The sequence below is a fragment of the Marmota flaviventris genome, chromosome 14 (genome assembly GCF_047511675.1).
Source record: "Marmota flaviventris isolate mMarFla1 chromosome 14, mMarFla1.hap1, whole genome shotgun sequence".
Taxonomy (NCBI): Eukaryota; Metazoa; Chordata; class Mammalia; order Rodentia; family Sciuridae; genus Marmota; species Marmota flaviventris.
The window spans coordinates 52985014-53007945 of record NC_092511.1 but is presented as its reverse complement, the minus strand read 5'-3'; the positions used below and the strand labels follow the sequence as shown (position 1 = coordinate 53007945).

The 22932-nt window shown below is 38.9% G+C and overlaps 1 protein-coding gene across 3 annotated transcripts in view; it reads left to right on the top strand.

Annotated features, from left to right (window-relative positions):
- Positions 1 to 1261: 1261 nt before the first annotated feature.
- Positions 1262 to 22932, top strand: part of Sertad2 (SERTA domain containing 2) — a 154980-nt gene continuing 133309 nt past the window's right edge. The window contains exons 1-2 of one of the 3 annotated variants that reach the window (XR_011704350.1): positions 18692 to 18779; positions 22382 to 22461. Coding sequence is in view for 1 of the 3 variants with exons in the window: in XM_071601644.1 (XP_071457745.1) it covers positions 2466 to 2500 (35 nt within the window). In the remaining 2 variants the exon portion in view is untranslated. Of the gene's footprint in view, positions 1921 to 2407; positions 2501 to 18691; positions 18780 to 22381; positions 22462 to 22932 lie in introns of those variants that run through there. The other 2 variants (XM_071601645.1, XM_071601644.1) reach the window with 2 other exon arrangements.

Genomic DNA, 22932 nt, shown 5'->3' with positions numbered 1-22932 from the left:
TAATTATTGGAGAGTGGCCAAGATATTGAGAAACGCCATAGATCCTGGGAATCAGCAGTGAGGAGATCTAGGAGTGGGTGCGCCCGAGCCTTGCCATCAGGGTTCAAGGTGAGGAAGTGGGAGAAAGAGCGGTGAGGGCGGGTGGGTTGGGAGGAAACTAAGGTACACGCATGCACTGAAAAAGCAAAGCCGATACAGCTTCACTCGTGCCAGGTTAAGTGCCTTTTCCAGAAACTCAATAAAGAAACGGTGTGTTTTCAGGAGTTGTTTCAACCTGTCCACACCCTACCCTGACTTTCCCAGAAAACAGGCGAGGGACAAATGCCATTGCTAAGCCTCCCGTCTCCTCTGGTTTGCAGGCTCCTCAGATCCCAGAACACATCCTCATCGACTTCACAGAGTTGTCTCCAAAAGTGGGCACTGTGTAGACATGGGCCAACTTTGGATGTGATTCACTCCAAATCGGGTTATCCCCCGGGAGTGGGGTTTGGCCGCAGGGGCTCCCGGGCAGCGCCAGGCAGAGGCTGAGCAGCAGCAGCAGCAGCCAGCAAGCTGAGTGAGGAGCAACCCTCCGCTGCCGCCTCCTCCTGCCGGCGCGGAGTCGGCAGCACAGCCAGTCCCTATCGCTGTCACGCAGCCAGCAGCACGGCCCCCGCCCCCCCGCGCGGCCCCAGCCCTCACACTGTTATTTGCGTGACTGACCCGAGCGGGGTGGGAGGGAGGACCCGGCTGGGTAGAGAGGGAGGGCGTGGACCCGCCCGCTCCTTCCCTCTGGCTCCCTGCGGCAACTTTCTCCTCCTCATTGGCCATCCGCTTACGTCCATCACCCCCACGCGGTGCTCGGATTGGCAGAAGGCGCACTTCTGGAGCGAGGAGGGCAGAGTGACTCCGCTGGTCTCCGGCGCCTCGTCTTTCCCTCCACCCCCCACTTCAACGTCCACCCACCTCTCCCCACCCCCCACTCCACTTCCCCCGCCCGGTTCGCGGCAGTGTCCTTAGAAGACTCATTGGGCCAGGGGCGAAGCCAGCCGCCTATCGAGCCGCACCATCATTGGTCGATACTCATGCCCGTCGGGACGGCGGGCCTCGCCATTGGGCGGCTCCGCTCCGCTCCCCGCCCCGCAACGCCTCGCCCTCCCAGTAGCCTCCTCCCCTCGCGGCTCTCCCTCGGCCCCCTTACCCCGCCCGTCCCCGCCGCATCTCCCCTGTCCAGCTGGGCGGGGACTGCTGTACGACTCTGTAAAGTCTGTGAGTCACTGCACAACCCATCAATCCAATTAAATGTCTTGAGCGAGCTGAGCAGGCGGTGCTGCCGCCCGCTGTCGCTCGCCCCGCCGCGGCCGCCCCTGCTCGCAGCGCCCCTCTGATCCATGGCTGTATGTCTGTACTTGTTACGGTGTAACATCTTCCTCCTCCTCCTCCTCCTCCTCCTTCTCCTCCTCCTCCTAGGGAGCCGCTGCAACTTCCCCTCAGCCAGCCTCCTCCTCTGCTTGGGGACTGCAAAGGCATGGGATAGACCCAAAGCCACTTCTCTCTGTCTCCCCACCAGCCCTTGCTCAGTTTTGCTCCTTTAAATTAAAGTCCGTTCCTCGCTCCTCATCGTTTTAGAGATTTATTTGTCAGACTATTATTTCCCCTGGTTTTTCTTTTTCCTCGGCGGGGGCAAGGGTCGTAGGGGCCGGTGGGTTTATGTTAGGGAGGGGCGCTCCCTCACCCCACCCCCTCGGTTTTTCCTCCTCCCTTTTCGACCGTGACTTGATTTCCCTGCTCCTTTCCGTTCCCACCCGTCGAACTCACCGTCCTGCACTCGAGTGACGCACCGACACCCCCCCCCCCCCCCGCCCACAGCCCAGACGTCCCCTCCCTCGCTGCCACCCCGACCCGTCTCGGAGCTGGACCGGGTGCAGACTTTGCAAAAGGGTGAGTACCATGTAGGTTTTCTTTGGTGGGAGTGGGGGATGTGAGATCCAAACGTGGTAGCCGGTCCGCTCTTGGGGAGGGCAGGGATCAGGTTGTGGGCTGGAGATTCCTGGTCCGGCGTGGATTTGAGGTGGCGACTCCCTCCCTCCCTTGCTCCCTCTTCCCCCGCCCCTCGACTCCTTATTCACCAGCCTTGCTGTATTTCTAGGTATTGCCAGACTTCCACCATCGGGGCATTATAACGCTTATACAATAATTGGTGATGGCATGCTTTCTGTCTTTTGGATGCCTAGTGAGCAGTAATAGAGATGTGATCCGATAGACTCTGTGACCTGCAAAAAGTGTAAAATGGCTAATGGGTACATTTTCCTGTAAATCAAAGTTAACTTTTGTTCAGTAAAGGCAAAGCAGAAGGTATTATTCATTTGAATGTGTGGTGATAGAGCAAGGAAAGACAGGTTGCCTAGTGGCATCGCTCAGTGTTATTTTTTAAAGATAATTTTATGGTTCCCTTTTGAAAAAATATCAATTCAGGATTAAAGGTTATGAAGTCTTTGAACCTGTTGGAGGAAAAAGCAAGGTAAGATGGAAATTCCGTTTAACACTTCTTCTTTAGCTCCTTTCTATTCTAGGGAGGCATCACAGTACAGAATTTTGTGTTTCCCAGTTACTGGACACAGTGGAGTGTGTTAAGGATATATGAGAAATATGGATTATGTTTCCTTTGATATTCATCTTTTGGTACTTGTATTACTCTTTAAACAATGTCATTCTACAGTTTTGTTTTTTTTTGTAAAATTTTAATTGGGTTTCTTGGTTATCAGTAGTTCAAAAGTACAAATATCTACCCTTATGTGCTTTATGACAATCTTGTCTTATGCATCTTTATTATTTAGTGTGAGATAAAAGTAAAAATTATGAGAATGGTTATTCTGAATTGGCTTCTGTGGTCACTGTTTAGAATTCTGCTATTTTAAATTGGTATTACTCTTTTTGAATCAAGTTCTGGGCTAGTTGTCCACAAGAGTCAAATTAGGCCAAACTAAACATGTTTTGAAATATTAAAGTACAGGAAAGGCTTCTTAGTAGTTAATTCTCTCCTTCTCTTTCAGACTAACCAGAATAAGTTGTTGCTAAATTTAATTTTAAAGAATAGACTGTTCCTGTACTGAAATCTGCCAAGTTGCTACAGAAAGATTCTTTTTAAAGAACAGAAATGTGTTTATGATCAGTCCCAAGTAGTAAAGTTGAAAAGTGACTTACATGTAAATGCTGTCTTAAAGAAATGCTTGTCATAAACTCCAAACCTTTCAATGTGTTTCAAAAAGACTTATACAAAGCCTTTTTTGAATTGCTTAATAAATTTCAGCATGTGACCTTTTTCATGAGGGTACAACTGAACCTTTGAAAGGCCAGATAGCACAGGGGAGGTATACTGCCTGAATTTGAATTTTGCCATCCCTCACTGGCTCTGTGACCTTGGATAAATTTCTAAACTGATCTGTGCTGGTTTTCTCCTATACATGGGAAGGGAGACTCCTTTTTAAAGGGTTGCTGTAAAGATTAATCAGAGTGGACAACACAGAGCACTGTGTTAGCTGCCTCATAATTATCACCATTCTCAGAGAGGGTGTCAAATGTAGTGGCTAAGAGTAGAGTCTCTGGAACCAGATTCTGTAGGTTCAAGCCCAGCATTTCTGCTTTGACCTTGGTCAAATTAACCATAGATTCCTCATCTGTAAAATGGGAATAATGGTAGCACCTGCTTCATAGGGTTATGGTGAGAGGTATGGATAAAATGAGTTAGTATGTACAGATTTTAGTAGCATTTAGGATATGTATCTTGACCAATTAAGCTTTTTAGCTTCCCCCCACCCCCCATCACTGGAAATTGAACCTAGGGGGTTCTATTGCTGAGCTACCTCCCCAACCCTACTTCTTCTTTTCTTTCTTTCTTTCTTTTTTTTTTTTTTTTGAAACAGAGTCTTGCTAAGTTGCTGAGACTGGTCTTGAAATTTAGATACTCCTGCCTCAGACTCCCAAGTAGCTGGGATTATAAACATGTACCATTATGGTGGGCCCACATTCAGCTCTTTCATGTTGCTTGGTATTTCTTGAAATATGAATGACTATTTTGTTTACAAGTATTTTTTTTTTTGCAAAGATAAAGAATCATTGCTGTTAATAAAATAAATATAATTTAATTAATATGTCTGATGTTTGAACTAGAGTTTATCAGAGCCTTTAAGAAGTTTGATTATTGAATGAGTTGAGTTGATCACTTGTTCATTTGAACTTGTATAATATAATTACTGCCTCTATTAAAATTATAATATAGATCACATACTTGCTGATATCTAGTTTTCTCTCCTACTAAACAGAAAGCTTTTTGAGGGTAACAGTAGTGTTTCAATCATGAGTTAATCTCTGTTGCCTAGCAAAGCTACTAGCACAAAAAGAAGCTTAATGAATACTTGTAGAATTAAACAATGTTATTCTCAAATCATTTATGAGTAGTTGAATGAACAGTACACATGATACTATGAAGAATACTGTTATTTGTATTATTAAATTGAATTTTCACTTTCTCAATTATTATTTTTGTAACTAGAGAATAAGTGAGGGGATTCACAATATAATTTGTCTTTTACTAATAGTTTTTGGCTGGGCATGGTCATACACGCCTGAAATACCAATGACTTTGGAGGCAGCAGGATGACAAGTTGGAGGCCAGCCTCCACAATTTAGTGAGATCCTGTCTCAAAGTAAAAAAAATAAAAAGGGCTGGGGATGTAATTCCATGGTAGAGCTTCCCTGGATAATCCCCAGTGAGAGAAAAAATAAAGACAAATTTTCATTTTGAAGAATAAATTAAAAGTCACCTGAAAAGCCCGTCTGGTATTTTCCTTTGTTGCCTGATGTGTCAATTTTTTATCATGACTCTCTTATTCCCAAACTTTGTCATTAAGTTGAATGTTATTGTTAATGTAAATTACACAAATTAGACTTTGAATGTCTGAAAACATGGTAGTTATTTTCTCTGCCTCAGAATTAATAATAAAGAGACTTTTCAACCTAACACTGTAAAATAAAATTTTATCATTTCCTTAAGGACCAGAGCCTTATTTTTCTTGCCATTCAAGAATAAAACTCTTTCTTTTTAAAAAATATTTATTTTTTAGTTGTAGATTGACATGATACATTTATTTTACTTATTTATATGTGGTGCTGAGAATCGAACCCAGGGCCTCACACGTGCTAGGTGAGCGCTCTACCACTGAGCCACAATCCCAGCCCCAAACTCTTTATTTTGAATAGTCTTAATAGATAATTAGGTATTGGAATAGCTGCAATAAATAGTGTGATAGGATCATAAAGGAGGTGTATGTAATTAGTAAATAAAACACTTAAACTTTGCACTTTACCACATACTTTAATAGGCATTACATAATTGTGGAATATATACATTTTTAAATAAGCAAAAATGATGGGGCCTACCACCTGCTTCATTTATAGAATCATCCTGTTTTACTTGTCAATAAAATTCATTTTAATTACTGTGCCCTCCAAAGTTATAAAATACAAGAATTGAGAAAGGATCCTCAGCAAAAAAATCTGAATACTAATCTACTCAGAAGTGTTATAGTGTCTCATAACATTGTTAAAACTTTTCCAATATATGAAACATTTGTTAGTTACAATGCGTGTAACTTTGAGTACATAGACCTTTGTTTCTCCAAATCTTGTTATTCAGTTGAGTTGAATATATTGCATTTTCATTTTTTAAAACAATTGATTTTTAGAAAGCTTGCCCTTTTCTTTTTGTATGAATACTTTTAAAGCAGTTAATCAAAAAGCAAAATTTGAAATAATTTATAGGCATATAGAAAAAAACTTAAGGATCTGGTCAGCAAAATGGAAAGTCTCATCTCAAGTTTTTCCTTGACATATTTTTGCATGACATTGTTTCCACAGCACAAGTATCTTTCATTTAACTGCTTTTGTGAAGACATTTGGCTATTTATTAGGATTTTATAGACATTTACAATGTTTCCAACTTTATTGGGGTTGGGTAGAATCTCACTATGTTGCCCAGGCAGGCCTGAGCTCCTGGGCTCAAGTGATCCTCCTGCCTGGGTCTCCTGAGTAGCTGGCTAATGTTCCCAACTTTTAAAAATGCAGTATTTGTTGTGAAGAAGTCTTTGGAAAGAAAAGGAGTAGAAATAACCTTTAGGGTTTGTGATTTCTATGCTTATAGTGGGAAAATGGATAGTCATATCAGGTAGTGATGGAAAGGAGAGAAAAATAACACATGCATTGTCTAATGATGTGGGCTCATGGCCTTTCACATTGAGTGGCAGTACGGATTGGCATGTGACCTTGAGCATTACACTTCACCTCATCTATTCTCCATGGTATTGCCCTGTCAGTGGGAAGAAAAAAGATAGTTAATCCTGCTCTCACTCACAGAGGAAGTTATAAGAGTAAATTGTGTTCTTAAAAATCATTTGGGAAGGACAAAATTCTCATAAACACAAAGTAAACTTTAGCATTTAGAAATAGATATTTATTTATCATTATATAAAAATTGTCATCTCTCAGATATTTATCTACAGGGCATTCCTTTTGAGTTCAGACTTGAAGAGACTTCTTATTGATATGCCTAAGGTACCATTTAAAGAAGTAAGAAACTTTGCTTTAGTTGGATGGGGTTTTAAATGTTAATACTGAGTTTTGGGGTATCCCAATTTATAGCAGATGTTGATATTTTAAAAACTTATGTTAGGTGTCTGGGAAATAATACATTTTATTAAGTTAAAGTTTGCAAAATTTGTAAAAAAAAATAAAGTTTGTAAAATTTGTATTTGCATTGCAGGGGAAAATGTGTAGATTTACTGGATTCCATTAGAAGTATATTCAAAGAGAAAAATTAATTGCCTTCTTTACTTTTAAATTTCAAAAGGATTACTTGACTGTAGGACCCCCCCCCCTTTATACTCAATTTACTTTGTACCTTGAATACAGTGAAATATGCACATTTCAGAATAGTAGTTTTGAGGATTTAATTTATCCCAGTTGTTGATGGACCTTTATTTTATTTATTTATGTGTGGTGCTGATGAGAATCAGACCCAGTGCTAGGCAAGTGCTCTACCACTAAGCCACAACTCAGCCCTAACCCAGTTAAATTTTTATTTAGAAAGGTGAGTGAAGACACATGCAGAAAGGCTGCATTTTAAGAAATCATTTTTTTCTTTTGTCCCTAAAAATGAGTGATGAGTCGTCTTTAAAAGTCTGAGGCTTGGGGTTAATACAATATGTAAATTTCTTTGAATTAAGCTTTACTTCTCTACAGTTGTTAGCAGAATTATGATTATGATGATGATCACTTTTCTAAGAGGAAATATAATTCTAGGGTACTCAGAGTAAGATGTATTAAACAAAGCATATAAAATATTATTTATTCTAACATTGACGATAGTAAATGGTGAGCCTCACATGTGAGATTTCTAAGCAGAGAATAATTTTTTTCGGGGGAGGGGTGGGGGTGCATAGCATGCTAAGGATGCACTATTATCACTGAACTATACCCCCAGCCTCCAAAAAAGTAACTTTTAAAAGTATCATTCTTTTGTCCTTTTGTTCAACAGCCAACCCAACTGAGGCAGAACTATCTGATTTCTTCCCCACCTTTGAATCTAACATCCACATTGATGTTTTTAATGTTTTGCATTGAATATTGGCTTTAACACATTAAATAAAATGACCAAAATAGTTCACCCTCTTGACTTTGTTCTAACATTGTTTTTCATTTTTCTTAATATTTCCATATGAGTTTGTCTTTTCTTTTTATGTGACATGTCTCTGATTTTATTATTACTTCTTTTCAAGAGTCATTTGGATTCTTTTTCATTGATGATAGCAATTTTTTTAAGCTATGTTTGCCTCTGTATAAAGTATGAAGAAGGGGCTTTCATTTTATTCCAGTCCATTTTATGAGACTTCTGTAAAGAAAAAATTTCTTTGCTTTATGTCAAAAGAAGAGTTCTCTCCTTTTATCTGCACAAAATTTAAGGATCTGCTTCATAAACCTAAGACCAAGTTTTAGCCTGTGCAAGGTGGTGTCAAGGGAAAACTGTAATATGTTTATTAACGTCAGATTTTCTATTCTTCTATTGTATCCAAGGGGAAACCTACAGAATTTTTTCTGTCCAGGTTATCATGAAATGTCTCAGACATCCAAGCTGTTTTTGCTCTATGCCAGGTGCCCTGGCGTGCTTTGGAGACTGTTTGTGTGATGGCCATGGCCACCTGACCTCGTGGGGGTAGGGCTGGAGCAGGGGGTGGGGGAGGTGGGGGGGTACTGGCTAAGAACATTACAGCAGACAGGATGAGCAGCTCCTTTTGTTTTGTTTTGTTTTTAACTCTTTAAGCCAGACAGAACTTCAGACCATGTCCACTGTGAAGTTTTCCAGGGCTCTCCATTGTTGCTTGATTAATGGTTCCTTGTGAAGTAACCATCAGCTTTATTGTCTTCCGTGGCTTCAACTCAAATGAAATGTATTCCTTTGGGTTAACTTTTGTGTTGATTTTAAGGGTTCTTTTTTACACAGAAAATCAGAGTGTGAAAGTGGAGTGTTGTTTTTTTTTTTTTTTTTTTTTTTGCCATGTGGGGATTGAATCATGGCAGGCAAGTATACTACTGCTGAGCTACATACTCAATCCTGAATATATACTTTGTAAATCAAAAAGATTTGCATAAAAATCCTGTGAGTAACAAGTTTTTTAAGGACCAAATCCTTTTTTTTTTGCCCCTGATACCAGGGATTGAACCCAGGGGCACCTGACCACTGAACTACATCTCCAGCCCTTTTTACTTTGAGACAGAGGTCTTGCTAAGGACTTGCCTTAAGGCCTTGATAAATTGCTGAGGCTGGCTTTGAACTTGCAATCCTCCTGACTCAGCCTCCTGAGTCACTGGGACTACAGGCGTGCCCCAACAGATCCAGCCTAAAATCCTCTGATTTGGAGAGTGCCTAGTAGTTTTAAAAATACATACAGATATTAGTAGTAAAAAACCTTAAATTCCACTAAACAAGGGTTGGGAATGTAGCTCAGTGGTAGAGTGCCTATCGGCATTCCTAAGGTTGTGGGTTCCATCCCCAGTACTGAATAAAAAATAAATAAGTAATTTTTTTTTCCCAGAAAAACTGAAGCCTCCTTTTGATTTAACAGTCCATTGCTAATTTTTATTTTAACAATTCAAATATAAAATTAGATAAACTGCATTTTGGAGTTGATTAAAAGATTTTCTAGAAATTGCACTTTATACATCCTATGCCTTTGGGAAAAAGGTTGGTCTTTTTGTGCCCCTGAATCTATTTTTGGCTTCTGTTTATTCACTCATTCAGTGAATTCAACAGATATTTATGGAGCACTTGCTACTATGTGACAACTAAGTCTTCCTGGGCACATACAATATATCAGTGAGGAAAAGAAATGAATATTCCTACCCTTGTGGAAATTATTTCCAAACTATTTCTGTGTGTACAGAATTTGTTGTCTACTATTTGAAATAGTCTTAATTAAATATTATATAATAATGATCTGAAAAAATAAGGATTCTTTATATGGATTTTATGCTCTTTGACTTTTTATTTATTTATTTTTAAAGCAAATGAAGAGAAGCAGAGATTTTTTTAAAAAAATATTTATTATATTTTTAGGTGTAGATGGACACAACACAATGCCTTTATTTTTATGTGGTGCTGAGGATCGAACCCGGGTCCCACTTGTGCTAGGCGAGTGCTCTACCACTGAGCACAATCCCAGCCCTCTTTGGCTTTTTATAAAAGGAACCTTAAGTCCTTAAAAACAATTCCACTTGAGTGGACATTTTTTAAATTTGAATTTGGGTTGAAATGTTAAATGTTAAACTGATGTTGTCTATAGTTTCTACCAGAAATCATTAACCTTGTTTACTTATGAACCTTGGAAAACCATATAGTGGATGAGGTCTGAAGTTTCTCTTAGGTTTTCTTTACATTTTTAAAGTTGTTTTCTCCTGTTGCTTTGTTTTCTTTGTGACAGAGCCTGGAGGGGGGGAGTGCACCCTGAAAGTTTCACAGTGGAAATGTAGTTATCGCTTGTATATTGCACAATTAACAAGGAAACCTTAACTTTGCTTTGTCTAGTGCACCCAAAGAACTAATTTTTGTTTCAGTGATTATACGTGTGTAATTTCCTACATAAGTATAACCTTCAGTGTTCATTTCCAATTCAGATACTAAAGTGGATGGACCTAAGTTTATTTTTTTAAAATGCAGTGCAAATAGCATCAATACATTCTCATAAAATGATTTTCATTATTTTGTTTTATTCATAAATATTTAATACATGTCCCAAGTGCTTAAGAGTATCAGAAACTAATAATAAGACATGACATCTGCTCATAATTTTGCTCAAGGTCCAGTTGGAGACAAAAGATCCCCACATGGAAATTAAATCTCTCATATTGAGCAATATGGGATTTAACGTAATGGGGAGTCCAGCGTAGCCACTATGGTAAGCCAAGTGCTAGGTCAAGTGGATCTGCCTTCTAGAAGTTCTCGATGGACTTTAAAATCCTTTCTTTTTAAATTTGAGCAAAGCTGGTAGCAGAAGACATCTAAGAATAGAATAGTCTTTAGCTACTGTGGTTCAGCTGAGAAGGTGATGGAAAGATGGAGCAAACAACATGGCCATTATTACATTCACTACCCCCACTGGAAGCAGAGACTGCACTTTTGAGTAGATTATATAGACAACATAAGATACATTTTAGGTTCTTGAGGGAAAAATTTCATAGTCTGGAGAAGCCTCATCAATGAGGGCACTGTGGACAAAGGGAGTTCCCTGAAAAATGGAACAAACACCGGAAGAGGAGAAAATAATTGGAGGTGGAGACTTAACAGTTACTGAAGTCACTCCCTTCCTCGGTTTTGCCTAGAGCAACCCTGCCTGCAAGATGGATATACTCTGGGCCTAATACAACAACTTTAGGAAGTCTGTATATATTACTGCTATATGTAGATATACTCTTTCTAAATTGTTTTACTTTGGAATTAGCCGAAATTCTTACTGTGGGTATATTTAAAATCTCAAACATAGTGTTGTATGCCTATGGCTTTAGTTTTTATTTTTCTAAGTATTTGGAAATGTTAAGGATACATATGTTTATATTTACACCTACACTTAGATAGGATAATACAATGTATGTTTGTCTCTTAGATTTAAATTCAGGAGGAAAAATCAAAATCCTCATGTTTATTTTATTTTTTTAATGAAAGTATTTGGACTTTTATATGGAGACTGTTTTTCTGTTCTTTTAAATAACAACCTCTGTGAAGAGTTTCCTTTCCTGAAAACTCTCTCTGCTAGGACCATCATTCTAGTCCATTGATTCACAAAGTTACCCAGGATACTTCTGTGAATTATCTTGATTGCTATGATGGTTTCAAGGGTGTATACATATTGTCAAAACTTACCAAATTGTATAATTTAAATGTATGCACATTTTATACCAATAAAACTTTTATAAAATCCATATATGTTGTAAGGTCTATTTTCATGATAAAAACTCTATTGTAAGAATTATGTTTTTAAGGTTTATTGTTTATTTTTTATTTTGCTACTTAATTTTATCAAATCTTTATTCACCTACATTCTGTACCCCATACACATTTATACATTTCAAGTAAGAAAGATAAATAGAACGGAGGCAGCCCATGTGCTAGCTGAAATTTAGATATTGGACCTTAGAGAGCTTTTTTCCATATGTAAGACTCACTGGAGTATCTTTAAGTAATTTGCACAAATTTGAATTTGGAGACTTGGAGTTGTGTATTTATTCTTCATGGAATCCTTTCCTTATAGTTGAGCAGATTATGGCTCATTTTTAACATGGAGTAAAGAGCATGATTTTAGTAAGACTTTTTCTTTTTAAATGAGGACAGATGGCTTAATGCTTCTCCCTAAATATTGTTCCTTTTTTTTTTTTTTTTGGCATTTTTATAAGCTAAATTTTGGGCTGCTGGGAACAGTGTCACATGCCTATAATCCTGGCTACATGGGAGACTAAAGCAGGAAGATTGAGAGTTCAAAGCCAGCTTGGGCAATTTAGCAGGACCCTGTCTCAAAACCAACCAACCAACAAACAAATCCCCTTCTTAAACAGTTTTAGCAAGTAAACTCTCCAAATAGATTTGTTTAGGGAAGAACTAAGTCTATTTCATTCTTCCTGCCACTATGATCACTGAGCACAGCACAGAAGGCTTAATTTAAGTTTGTGATGCTTTAATATTAATTGAATATTTCTTGTGTTATCCAGCGTACATTTCAGGTACATTTCTTTATTGTTGGAATTAATGACAATGTTAAGTTTAAAACACTGACAATTTTTAATAAATGGTAGTCAAGAAAAATGATCTGAGTTGTGTTTCTGGGGTTGGAACTATCAGAATGTTAATGAGCTATGACTCTGAAGCTCACCCTCTTTCTACCATACCAGCAGGACACCTTAGAGGTGGCTCTAGCTTCAGTACTTTAAAAAGTTCCCAGGTTATTCTAATGTACAACCATACTATATAGTGCTGTCTCCCTCACCCCCCCCCCACTTTTAAAATGTGAAGAAAACCTGAAAGAATAATTCAACAAACACCCATATGCCCTCTGCCTAGATTCAGTAATTATTAATGTTTTGCCATATTTGCTTTATGACTTGATCTTTCCCTCTTTCTCCATATGTATACTTTTTTTTTTTCCCTATATCAAGTGAAAGTAAGTTTCAGGCATCATGACTCTTTACCATTGAATATTTCAGTGTGCATCTCCTGAGACTAAGGACATTCTTCTATATAATCACAATACCATTTTCATATCTAAGAAAATTAAAGATAACTTGGAATGCTTTTCAGAAGTTCGATTCCATTTATTAAAGCAGAAGAGTCTATGTTCTACTAAAAATTAAATGCATACAAAGTGAGAAGTTCCATAGAATATATAATTCTGAGAATTTTTGCTAAGATATGTGTTTGTGTTTGCAAGTAAGGCCACTGCTTCAAGAATTCTGATGAAGTCAGTGTGTTTTCTTATTGATGGTGAGGGAAGAGCCTTCTAGTTCTAATGTTATGTGATCATGTCACAGGGAGCTGCATTGATCAACACTACAGGGTGGTTTAATGGGAAAACTGAGTTTCAAGCCAGACAATGTTGGGTCAAATACTTGCTTGGTCACTTGCTGCAGGGCACGTTGAGAAACTTAAATTCTTATATCAGTTAAGAGGCTTTCAGAAACCGCCTTCACATTCATTGGAATCTTCAGGAAATTTATTATATCACAACAAATTCAGAGATAAGGCAGGCTCCAGGCTGGGTCAGTTCTTAGCTCAGGTTCTTACTGTCTTTCTATCAATTCTGACTCCTTGTTGGCTCCAGATTCTGCTTTGGTTCCTTCTACAGCTGGTTCATATTCATACAGTGAGTATTGTGAGGAAGTCAGAAACCTCTACATAGAGATGGACCGTCTGTCTTTCTGTCTGTGCATCTCTGCCCATCTCCTCAGAGGAGCGTTCTGTCTGGCCTGGCATAGGCTAACCTAGGTCCTCCCTAGAGCTGGGTTCTCTTGGGGAGTGGGGAAAATGGATGTGAGTACACCAGTAACAAGTGCTGGTCCCTCCTCTCAGCCTGTTTTCTTTTCTAGAAGCCGGGCATGGTGGTGCATGCCTGTAATCCCAGTGACTCAGGAGACTGAGGCAGGAGGATTGTGAGTTCAAAGTTAGCCTCCGCAAAAGCAAGGTGCTAAGTAACTCAGAGAGACCCTACCTCTAAATAAAATACAAAATAGGGCTTGGGGATGTGGCTTGGTAACCGAGTGCCCCTGAGTTCAATCTCTGGTACTACCCCCCCCCCAAAAAAAAAAATCCTGTTTTCTTTGCTATAAAGTAGGAACAGTGATATCTATCTCTGTGACTATACTAATGTAAAATAGGTAACATGAAAAAATAAAGCTGATGTTTAATAAATGTTCTTATTCTTTCTTATCTCCTTTCCATCTTATAGAAAATTCCATCTTCCTTTGACACATCTGCCACACTCTATACTATAACCACCTGTAAATGACTCTTCCTGAAAGGTCTCTTACTTGTCTTCTCCCCTTAGCATCTAGGGCACAGCATTTTATGTGAACTTTGTTTGCAGATTGGTCTGATACCTTCCATTAACCTATCTTGGCCCATCTTATTTTTTCTGGTGTATTTCAGCTTGGTAATATATTATTCCAAAGCAGGGAAGGGAAACTGTCAACAGTGTGTACATATTTATCGAATCAAGTGGGAGCAGAAATCTCTCCAATTTTACTATCCACAAAAACAGCAGACTTAATAGATTCCCCCTCTTTATTTAAAAATAAAGCACCACAACCCATGATAAAATCAGCAAAACAGAATGGTATTTGAAATATAAGTAAGTAGCTTATCTGTCAGGATCAACCAGGTCTTTGATATTTTAGGGAAGTCCAGGCTTATTAATATAGTTTAGCTGCACTGCTTTCTCCAGAACTTCCTTTCTAAAAACAATTGTGTCTAATATTCCGTGAGTCTTTTTTGAATTGTTTGGTCTTGAACCCCCTCACACTCACTGAAAGAGAGTCATCTTCCCAAGACATGTTTTCTAGAATGTGTGAACAAGGGAGGGTCTTTGTTCAGGCTTGCCCTTTTCAAAATAGGTAAAGTGGATTGTCAGATTTTGCCCCCTGTGGTATTTCTAACTACTCCTGGAACACCTGTGATATCCTTCAAAATTGTCACAACCCAATTACAAGGGACAAACTCCCCTGCCTTTTTTTTTTTCAAATTTTCTTCCAAAACAATAAGATCCCTCTTGAGGATCCTTCTGGATACCTTAAGTTTAGTTCCTGCAGCCCTCCATGGCCAGGGAGTAGAAGAGTGAAAAGCCTGGTGCCTCTCTTGGCTTGGAAGATGCCGAACCCTGGCTTGTCCCTCTTCAGTTACAGTTATTTTCACTTTGTCTTTAATTTTTAGATTTAGTATTGATGAAGTGTCTATGGATCTGTTAAGGTCTGTGAACACTGAAAATACTCAGATTTTGAATGATTCCAGCCATAATTCAAAGCTCTGTTGGCATGAATCGATTCACCAGAGGAATGTTTTTAAGTGTGTGTTGATGTTTCTTATGTGTCTCAAATGAAGGTTTTATATATGTTAAACTATAAAGCAGCACAATGAAAGAAAAACTCTGAAATAAATTGTGATTTTAATGAAAGAAGCCAAGAAGGGACATTTTGGCTATAATTTTACTTAAAAAGTCCTGGAGTTTTGAGAGGAAAAAAGTTTGAAATTTGTATTGCATGTCCTTGAAGTGCTATTAGTTACTTTTAAGAAGGATGAAATATGATTTTTAACTTGCAAAGCTTTGTTTCATTTGGGTAGCTTTTTAATTTTAGTGCCTTGCAAAAAAGTTTTGTGGGCAAGATTCCCTTTGCTATGTAACAAATGCTTTCACTGTTTAGCTAAGGCTTGCTACCAGTGGCTCAGAAGTTGAAATGAAAAGTGAAATGGCTGTTGTTTCCCCATTTAATAACCGGATTTTATTTTTATTTCCACTCCCCAGTGTTAAAAAAAGAAATGAGGGGGAAAAAAAAAAGCAAGGATTGAGATCCAAAAGCTCAAAGTTAGATTTAATTTCCTAACTAGAATGAGGCTAGCTTTGCCGTGATGTGAAAGGCATATGTAGGAAACATTTGTTCATAGCCACACGGTTGACCGTATGATTGCTGGGCTTAGTACTTGGATCAGGTTGTATTCCTGTCTTTAGACAGTCAAGCAGGTAAGAACCAGTCAAGTCTAAGCAGTTGAAGTGACTCAACTTCTTTCTTCCTCCCTTTTGAAAAATATTTTGAGTGTGCTTCTTGCCCCACTTCTTAATCCACATGAGAGAATGTAACACAGGTCTAAATGACACTGGGTTGGACAGCAACAAAGAGTTAAAGAGTGTATTTTCTGCCTCTTATTATGGAAGACTTTAATGATAAGTACTTGTCAGGGCTTTGTCTTTGCTTTCCTCCTCCTCCTCCTCCTCCTCCTCCCCCCCCCTCCTCCTCCTCCTCCCCCCCCCTCCCCCTCCTCCCCCCTCCTCCTCCCTTTTTCTTCTTAAAGAGGGATTGAATCCAGGGCCATGCACATGCTAGGCAAGCACTCTGCCACTGAGCTACCCGCCCCCCCCCCCAATCCTTTATTAGAATTTCATTTTGAGACAGGGTTGCTCAGATTTCCCTTGAACTTGTGATTCTCCTGTCTCAGCCTCCTGAGCAGCTGGGATTACAGGTCTGAATGACTACCTCAGGCTTTTTGTTTGTTGGATTGCCATGCTGGGGATGGAACCCAGAACCTTGCACATGCTAGGCAAGTACTCTGTGACTGAGCCACACCCTCAATCCAGCTTTGCTTTTTTCTTAATTTTGTCATTTCTCAATTCTACCTTTGAGCTTCTTGTGGGCAAGGTCTACTGCCATAAATTGTGTGAAGTGGATTCTAAGGAAAAACTGCTTTTGTCCCAGGTCTTTCATTGTTTTCATTTTTCTTCAAGGAGTTCTCACTTTGGTTGAAAATCTTAGTGTGACTAATGAAAAACTGTTAACTAGCTAAGAAAAATATTTTTTTACATTATCTTTAAAAAGTATTTGAAAAAGAGTGGGGCATGGTGGCACACGCCTATAATTCCATCAGTTTAGGAGACTGAGACAGAAGAACAATGAGTTCAAAGCCAGCCTCAACAACTTAGCAAGGCCCTAAGCAAATCAGGGAGAACCCATCTCTAAATAAAATACAAAATAAGTGATGGAGATGTAACTTTGTGGTTAAGCACCCCTGAGTTCAATCCCCGATACCAAAAAAAAAAAAATAGTATTTGGAAAAAGGATTATATTTGGAGAATATTATTTGTTACTGTTTCTGCAAGATCCAAATAGCCTGGTGAAATTTTAGGGCTACAGTTCCATTTTGCCATATTAAGCATTTTGCCATTCAGTATGTGCATCCTCAGTGCGTGTTATGTTACTGGCACTTGAGTTTTGAGAATGCTTTTTTTGTTTTTAAATTAATTTGCAGCTGGCCCAAAACAAAGGCTAGTTTGAGGATATTATTGGAATTGTGGTATGTTTGAGAAACTTGATTGTCAGAAAATATGTCTGTAATTTGTTGAAGTGCCTAGATATAAATTTAGCTTTACTGGAGACCACGTCACAGATCTGTGCCTCCTACCTTAGCATGAAGATAAAGGCAATTCTGTCTTCTTATCTCTGTTGTATTCCATTTCAACTAACTTCACATGTTGCCACTGAGTGGTAAGTACACTAGATTGACATGATTTTTTTATATTTTATACTTTTTATAATTTATTATATCTTGTAGTGTTTATGCATAAAGAACGGTATGATAAAAAAAATGAAGCCTTTTCTATGGGCTAATTTAGGATTACTAACAGCTATAAAGTCACTTGCAGGGCTGAGAATACAGCTCGTGGTAGAGTGTATACTTAGCATGCGTGCATGAGGCCCAGATAATAAAAGAAGAAGGCATTTGACCACTCTTTTTTTCTGTTTTGCTCATACAGGATGATGAATAAAGGATGGGCAAGAATTTGTACTGGGGTGTTCTAGGAGAGGTGTTTGTTACCACTGCATTTTGTGTAATCTACATCATTTCATATGACCTTTGATGGCTGTTCTGGTGACCTGGGCTTCACATCCTTCTGAGAAACTGTAGATTTTATTATGGAATGCTTATACAAATAAGATTTTAAAAAATTATTTTTTAAGATGGGGCTCTTACTATGTTGCCCAGCCTGACCTGGAACTCTGGGGCTCAAGTGATCCTTTTGCCTTAGAGTCCTGAGTAGCTAAAACTATAGTACATGCTACTGTGCCCAGAAAATAAAATAAAATAAATAAATTTCCTATTTCTCAAAATAGAGGTCTTTTTTTTTTATTCTTCTGCTTCATTATACGTTAGTCATTTGTATACTTACAGGCGTTGTCTGTGTGAGAATTTCTCTCTTGAAAGCTTTTGAGTTGTTTTTCAGCCTAAGTTGTGTACCTTCCAGCGAGCACTATCCCTGCCTCTTACTTAGGAATACAAAATTAGATGCACGTTGAAATGCTTATCCTTTAACTCTGAGCAGGTATCAGTGCAAACCCAGTATGTACCATTATGTGATGAGAAATATATATTTTTTTATGACTAGAAAAAAGTTTTTGGCAAAAAGAAGTTCTGTCCTGTTCAGTCAGCTACTGAAATGGAACTGAGTCTTCTTTTATTAGGTGGGTCTTTGAAGTTGGAATGATTTAATGCTCATAGTCACCTGTGAGTGTTAGTGCAGTGAGTCCCTGGAACCCTTTGTGCTCCCGAAGAGGCCATTTATGTAGCAAATGTGCAGTGAGTAAGCGTATTATGACTTTTCTAAATAGCATGCTGTAGAGCAGATGATATTTTGGTATACTGGAGTGCAGCAGCTTAGCCAGAAGGTGTCAAGTGGAGACTCAGGCACTTGGTCAATGCAGTTATAAATTTCTACTCTTCACGTGCCCTATTTTCTCTGTGTGAGTTTGTAATTGCTTTGTAGTAATCCTGTCAATTTGACAAACAGAAAAGTCAACAAAAATAAAATCTAAGTGGTCAATTCTAGAGTTTTTTTTTTTTTCTTACAGATTTTTTTTTTCTTCTCTTGTACCGGGGATTGAATCCAGAGGTGCTCTACCACCAAGCTGCATCCCCAATCTCCAGCCCTTCAATTTTAGAATTTTAAGTAAGTTTTTATTAAAATATTAAGAATGAGGATTACTATCAATTTGGTTTCTCTTACCATTCCTCCAGCTGATTGCCTCCTCTGGCAAGTTGACTGCTTTACTTCAGGCCAAATTTTATTCCTTTTAAAGACAAAGTTCATGAACTTTGTACCTGCTCAGGATGTGTGGAAGCTCTGCTCTATAATCATTGCTTTGTTGATTCAATGAAAATTCGGTGCATTTGAAACCTCCCTGACCATGGATTCTTAATGCTCTTGTCACCATGTTGTCATTGTTGCTCTGTCCTTTACCACACGAAGCTGGTAACAGCCACTTGCAAATCTAAAACATGTCCATATTTTTCTACAAAGGTTTTTGGCATTCTTTCTTGGCATTCATATTAAGGAGGAGCCCAGGGATGGCCCTTCCGATTTCTTGAGGTGTTTAAGAATATGTGGCTAATACTACTTGCTGGAACCGACCTTGGAAAAATTGAACTGGTGCCATATTTTTTGTGCTACTATTGTGTCTGACTATAAAATGAAGGAAGTGCTAATAACACTTCCTACTTGTTTAGCACGTTTTCCTCCCCAGCTCTCAGAGGAGTTGGCCAATAGCAGGCTGGATCTCCAGCCTCTGTTTCTGTTCTTTTCTAATTCCTGTCTTATAATGTTGAATAAAACTTTCACTTGTTAGCTGCTTCTTTTTTCTTATGTTCTCCTAAAAATTAGAAGATGATATTTGTTGTTATCATTCCCATTTCTCAGATACTGAGAACAAGGCACGTCTCAGCTAAGTATTTGACCTGGGTGTATGCTGTAATCAGTCGCAGAGCCAAAGCAGACTGGGGATCCTTCCTTGGCTTCATTTTATTACTGAGTCAGTTTCTCTCCTTTTCAGCTACCCTTACAGGACCAAAGAAAACAATTTTCAGGTGCCAAAAATATTTCCCGCATCTCTTCTTCAGTGTTCCAATGTTAGGATTTACACTAGATTTATTGTCTGAAGTAAAGTTTCATTGCCAGTTATAAACATGATCTGCTCCCATATTATTCCTGATCTGACTGCTGTCCCAGAAGGTGGTGGATAGTTGGAGGAAGATTATAATGAATGCAGCCCCTATTTTCTTTTTGCCCTTCTAAATTTGATTTAACAAGTTGCTTTCTGCCAGGAAATTTCATGAATGGTCAGATTTTAATAAGCCAAATTTTTTTCCTTTATAATAATAAATGTAACAAAATCTCTCCCCAAGGTGGATTTAGCTAGAGTAATACTTGTGTGAGTACTTTCTGAATTTATAGGTAGAAACAACTCCAATCACTCTTAAAATGTGTTGTTCTTATAAAATGTGATCACTACATCTGAATATAATTTATGTTTGGAATATGTTGTCCTCAGTTCTTTTCACTAGTGAATGTTGATAGAGAATGTAAGGAGCACTCTGTAAAAACTAGAAGAATTGACTGTTCTGCTTTCAAAACCCTTTTTCAAAATCAGACTGAGGATGAAATTTTTGAGAGTGACAGTCCCTTTCCCCCACTTCAAATTAACAAAAGTGAAAGTTGCATTTTGGTCAATTTTGTACATTCTTCTTAGTGAAACTGTAAGAATCGGAGTGAATGCACTTCACCTCTATTCCAAGCAGTTCTATTGTTCTACTGCCCTCCGCATGTGAACGAGTGCTTGTACCCACACACCGCACAGAAAGAGTTCATTCTTGCTCACATGCAGCCACAGGAGGCTAGCTCCTATGGTCCTGGGCTCAGTGGAAATTGGCAGCCTTTCTCCTCTTGCAAACAACAGCCTAACATCACCTCAGGCAGTGGTGATAGTGGACCCACTTCAGAGATTCTCAATTGGCAGAACTGTGGAAGGCCTGGCTTTGATCATCTTTTGTCACACTTGAGTAAATGCAGTGCAGAGAAATTTGTTAATGTCGGAAATACTAGGGTGGCCCTTTAAGACTGTTTTTAAAGTACAGTACTTATCCCTGCATTTTCATATGTAATCTGAACAACAAACCTGTGTGATAAGCAAGAGAAATGAAGTCATTTCTATTTTAAAAATGTGCCAACCCAAGTCCAGGGAATTAAAAAGTCAGTAGTGGCAGTGGAGTGACTGAAATTTAGGCCTTCCAATCCCTGTCTTGTCTCTCTCTTCACTGTTAAATAACTTCTTTAGAATAGTAATTATTAATTGTTCTGTTCTGTTACTCCCTCTCCCATCTAAACTGTGTAGGATGATGATTTATGAGTTTTTTTTTTTTTTTCCATTCAAGACATCTGTGCCTTAAAATCAGATAGTCTTGCTGCATGGGGATCTCCTAGACAATGAGACACTCCACTTCCCTGCCTCTGAGAGTCTTTGGAAACATCTAGCATTAAATCTACACTTATGAGCTTAATTGGGAAGATTTATTAACAAGATGATCCTGCTGCTCATTTGGCTTGTGAAAGCTACATAAAATTGAGAGGATGGATGATTGAATTATTGTTGTTAACTGGAGGAGACAAAACCAACATGAAAGGACTGTTTCATTTGTTAGAAACCAGAACTTTGTTGGGGGAGAGGGAAGAGAGTTGAAGAGCTACTAATTAAACTAAACTAGTTCGTTTTATAAAATAGTTGTCTTTCTCAAATGCCCACTTCTGGCTCATTTTCAGGCAGTTACAAAACGTGAAAAAAAAGAACAATTACCTTCTAGGTTTTATATAGCTGCATGTATGGTTTGGGAATACTTCAGGTTGCAGGTAATGCTTGGTTTTCTGTTTGTGACTCGTGAGTTAATTTTTCAAGGTGATATTAAGAATAGGCAGAAGGAGCTGGACATGTAGCTCAGTGATAGAGAGTATTTGCTTAGCATGTTCGAGGTCCTGGGTTTGGTCCCCAGTGCTGCTAAAACAAAACAAACAAACAAAAAACTATTAGGCAGCAAAGGTGTTTAGGTTCCTGTGGATTGACCACAGTAAATTACATGGACCTTAACTTCTTTGCTGAAAGCTCCAGACTCCCAACAAGCTTACCTAATTTTGAGGCATATGTTTAGAGTATGCAAATTAATATTTATTTTAGTTTTCTTCGGACATGAAATATTTAAAAAATAAAATTCTATACATTAAAAAAGCAAATATAATTTTTAAAAATGAAACTTTTTAAAAATATTTTTTTTAGTGTTGACGGAACTTTTATTTATATGTGGTGCTGAGAATTGAACCCAGAGCTTCACACATGTGAGGCAAACACTCAACCAGTGAGCCACAACCCAGCCCCCAAAAGGAAACTTTTTGTTTTATTTTATTCTGTGCAGTGGCTGTAACCTTGAGCCCTAGGTCCTGTACTTGCCAGGGAAGCTCTACTACTGAGTGTACCCCTCTCCCCAAATAAACTGCTTTTAAGAAGTGCACTCTGGCACATAGTAGGCACTCTAAAAGGAATTTGAAATAAAAACATGATGATCATAAGTTAACTATATTAGCAATCTCAATATACTAGCATCTATATAATACTTGACTAAACTATACCTGAGAAATAAGTACATTTGGGTGGGGGAAAAATAAACTTTATTGAATAACTTGAAACAAAAGGATGTATGTTTTGCTTTAATTTTTTTTTTTTTTTGTAGTTGTAATGCTGAGAATCGAACTCAGTGCCTCACATATGCCAGCCAGGCAAGTGCGCTACCGCTGAGCCACAGCCACAGCCCTGTTTTGCTTTTTAGTTCATTAAATGGAAGAAAAGTTTTGCCTTCAAAAGATTGTACTACCAGTTTTTAAAAATTATAGCAGGCTGAGGGAATAGAGGTGAAGTGCATGAAACCTGCGGCAACAAAGAAAACAAGTCTCTGCCTTGTCACCGTCTTTCGCTTCTTTCGGTGACAAAGAAAAAGGAGCACGTAACAGCTGCCAGCCAAAGCCTCTCACTTCTGCTCTGCCGCGAAGGTCTCCAACTCTGGGGTTGCCGCGGGAGCAGAACCGAGTGGCCCGTGCAGCGCGCCGTGCAGGCTGCGCAGGGAGCTGCCTCTGAAGGGAGTGGCCGTGCAGTGAGCTGCTCGTGCAGCCAGCGCCTGCCGAGGAATGCAGTGCAGAAAGCAGCCCTTGCTCTTCCCCACCCCTGGCCTCGGGAGCCCACACTCACTGCTTACAGGAATGGCAGCCGCGGTTCTCTCCAACCAGT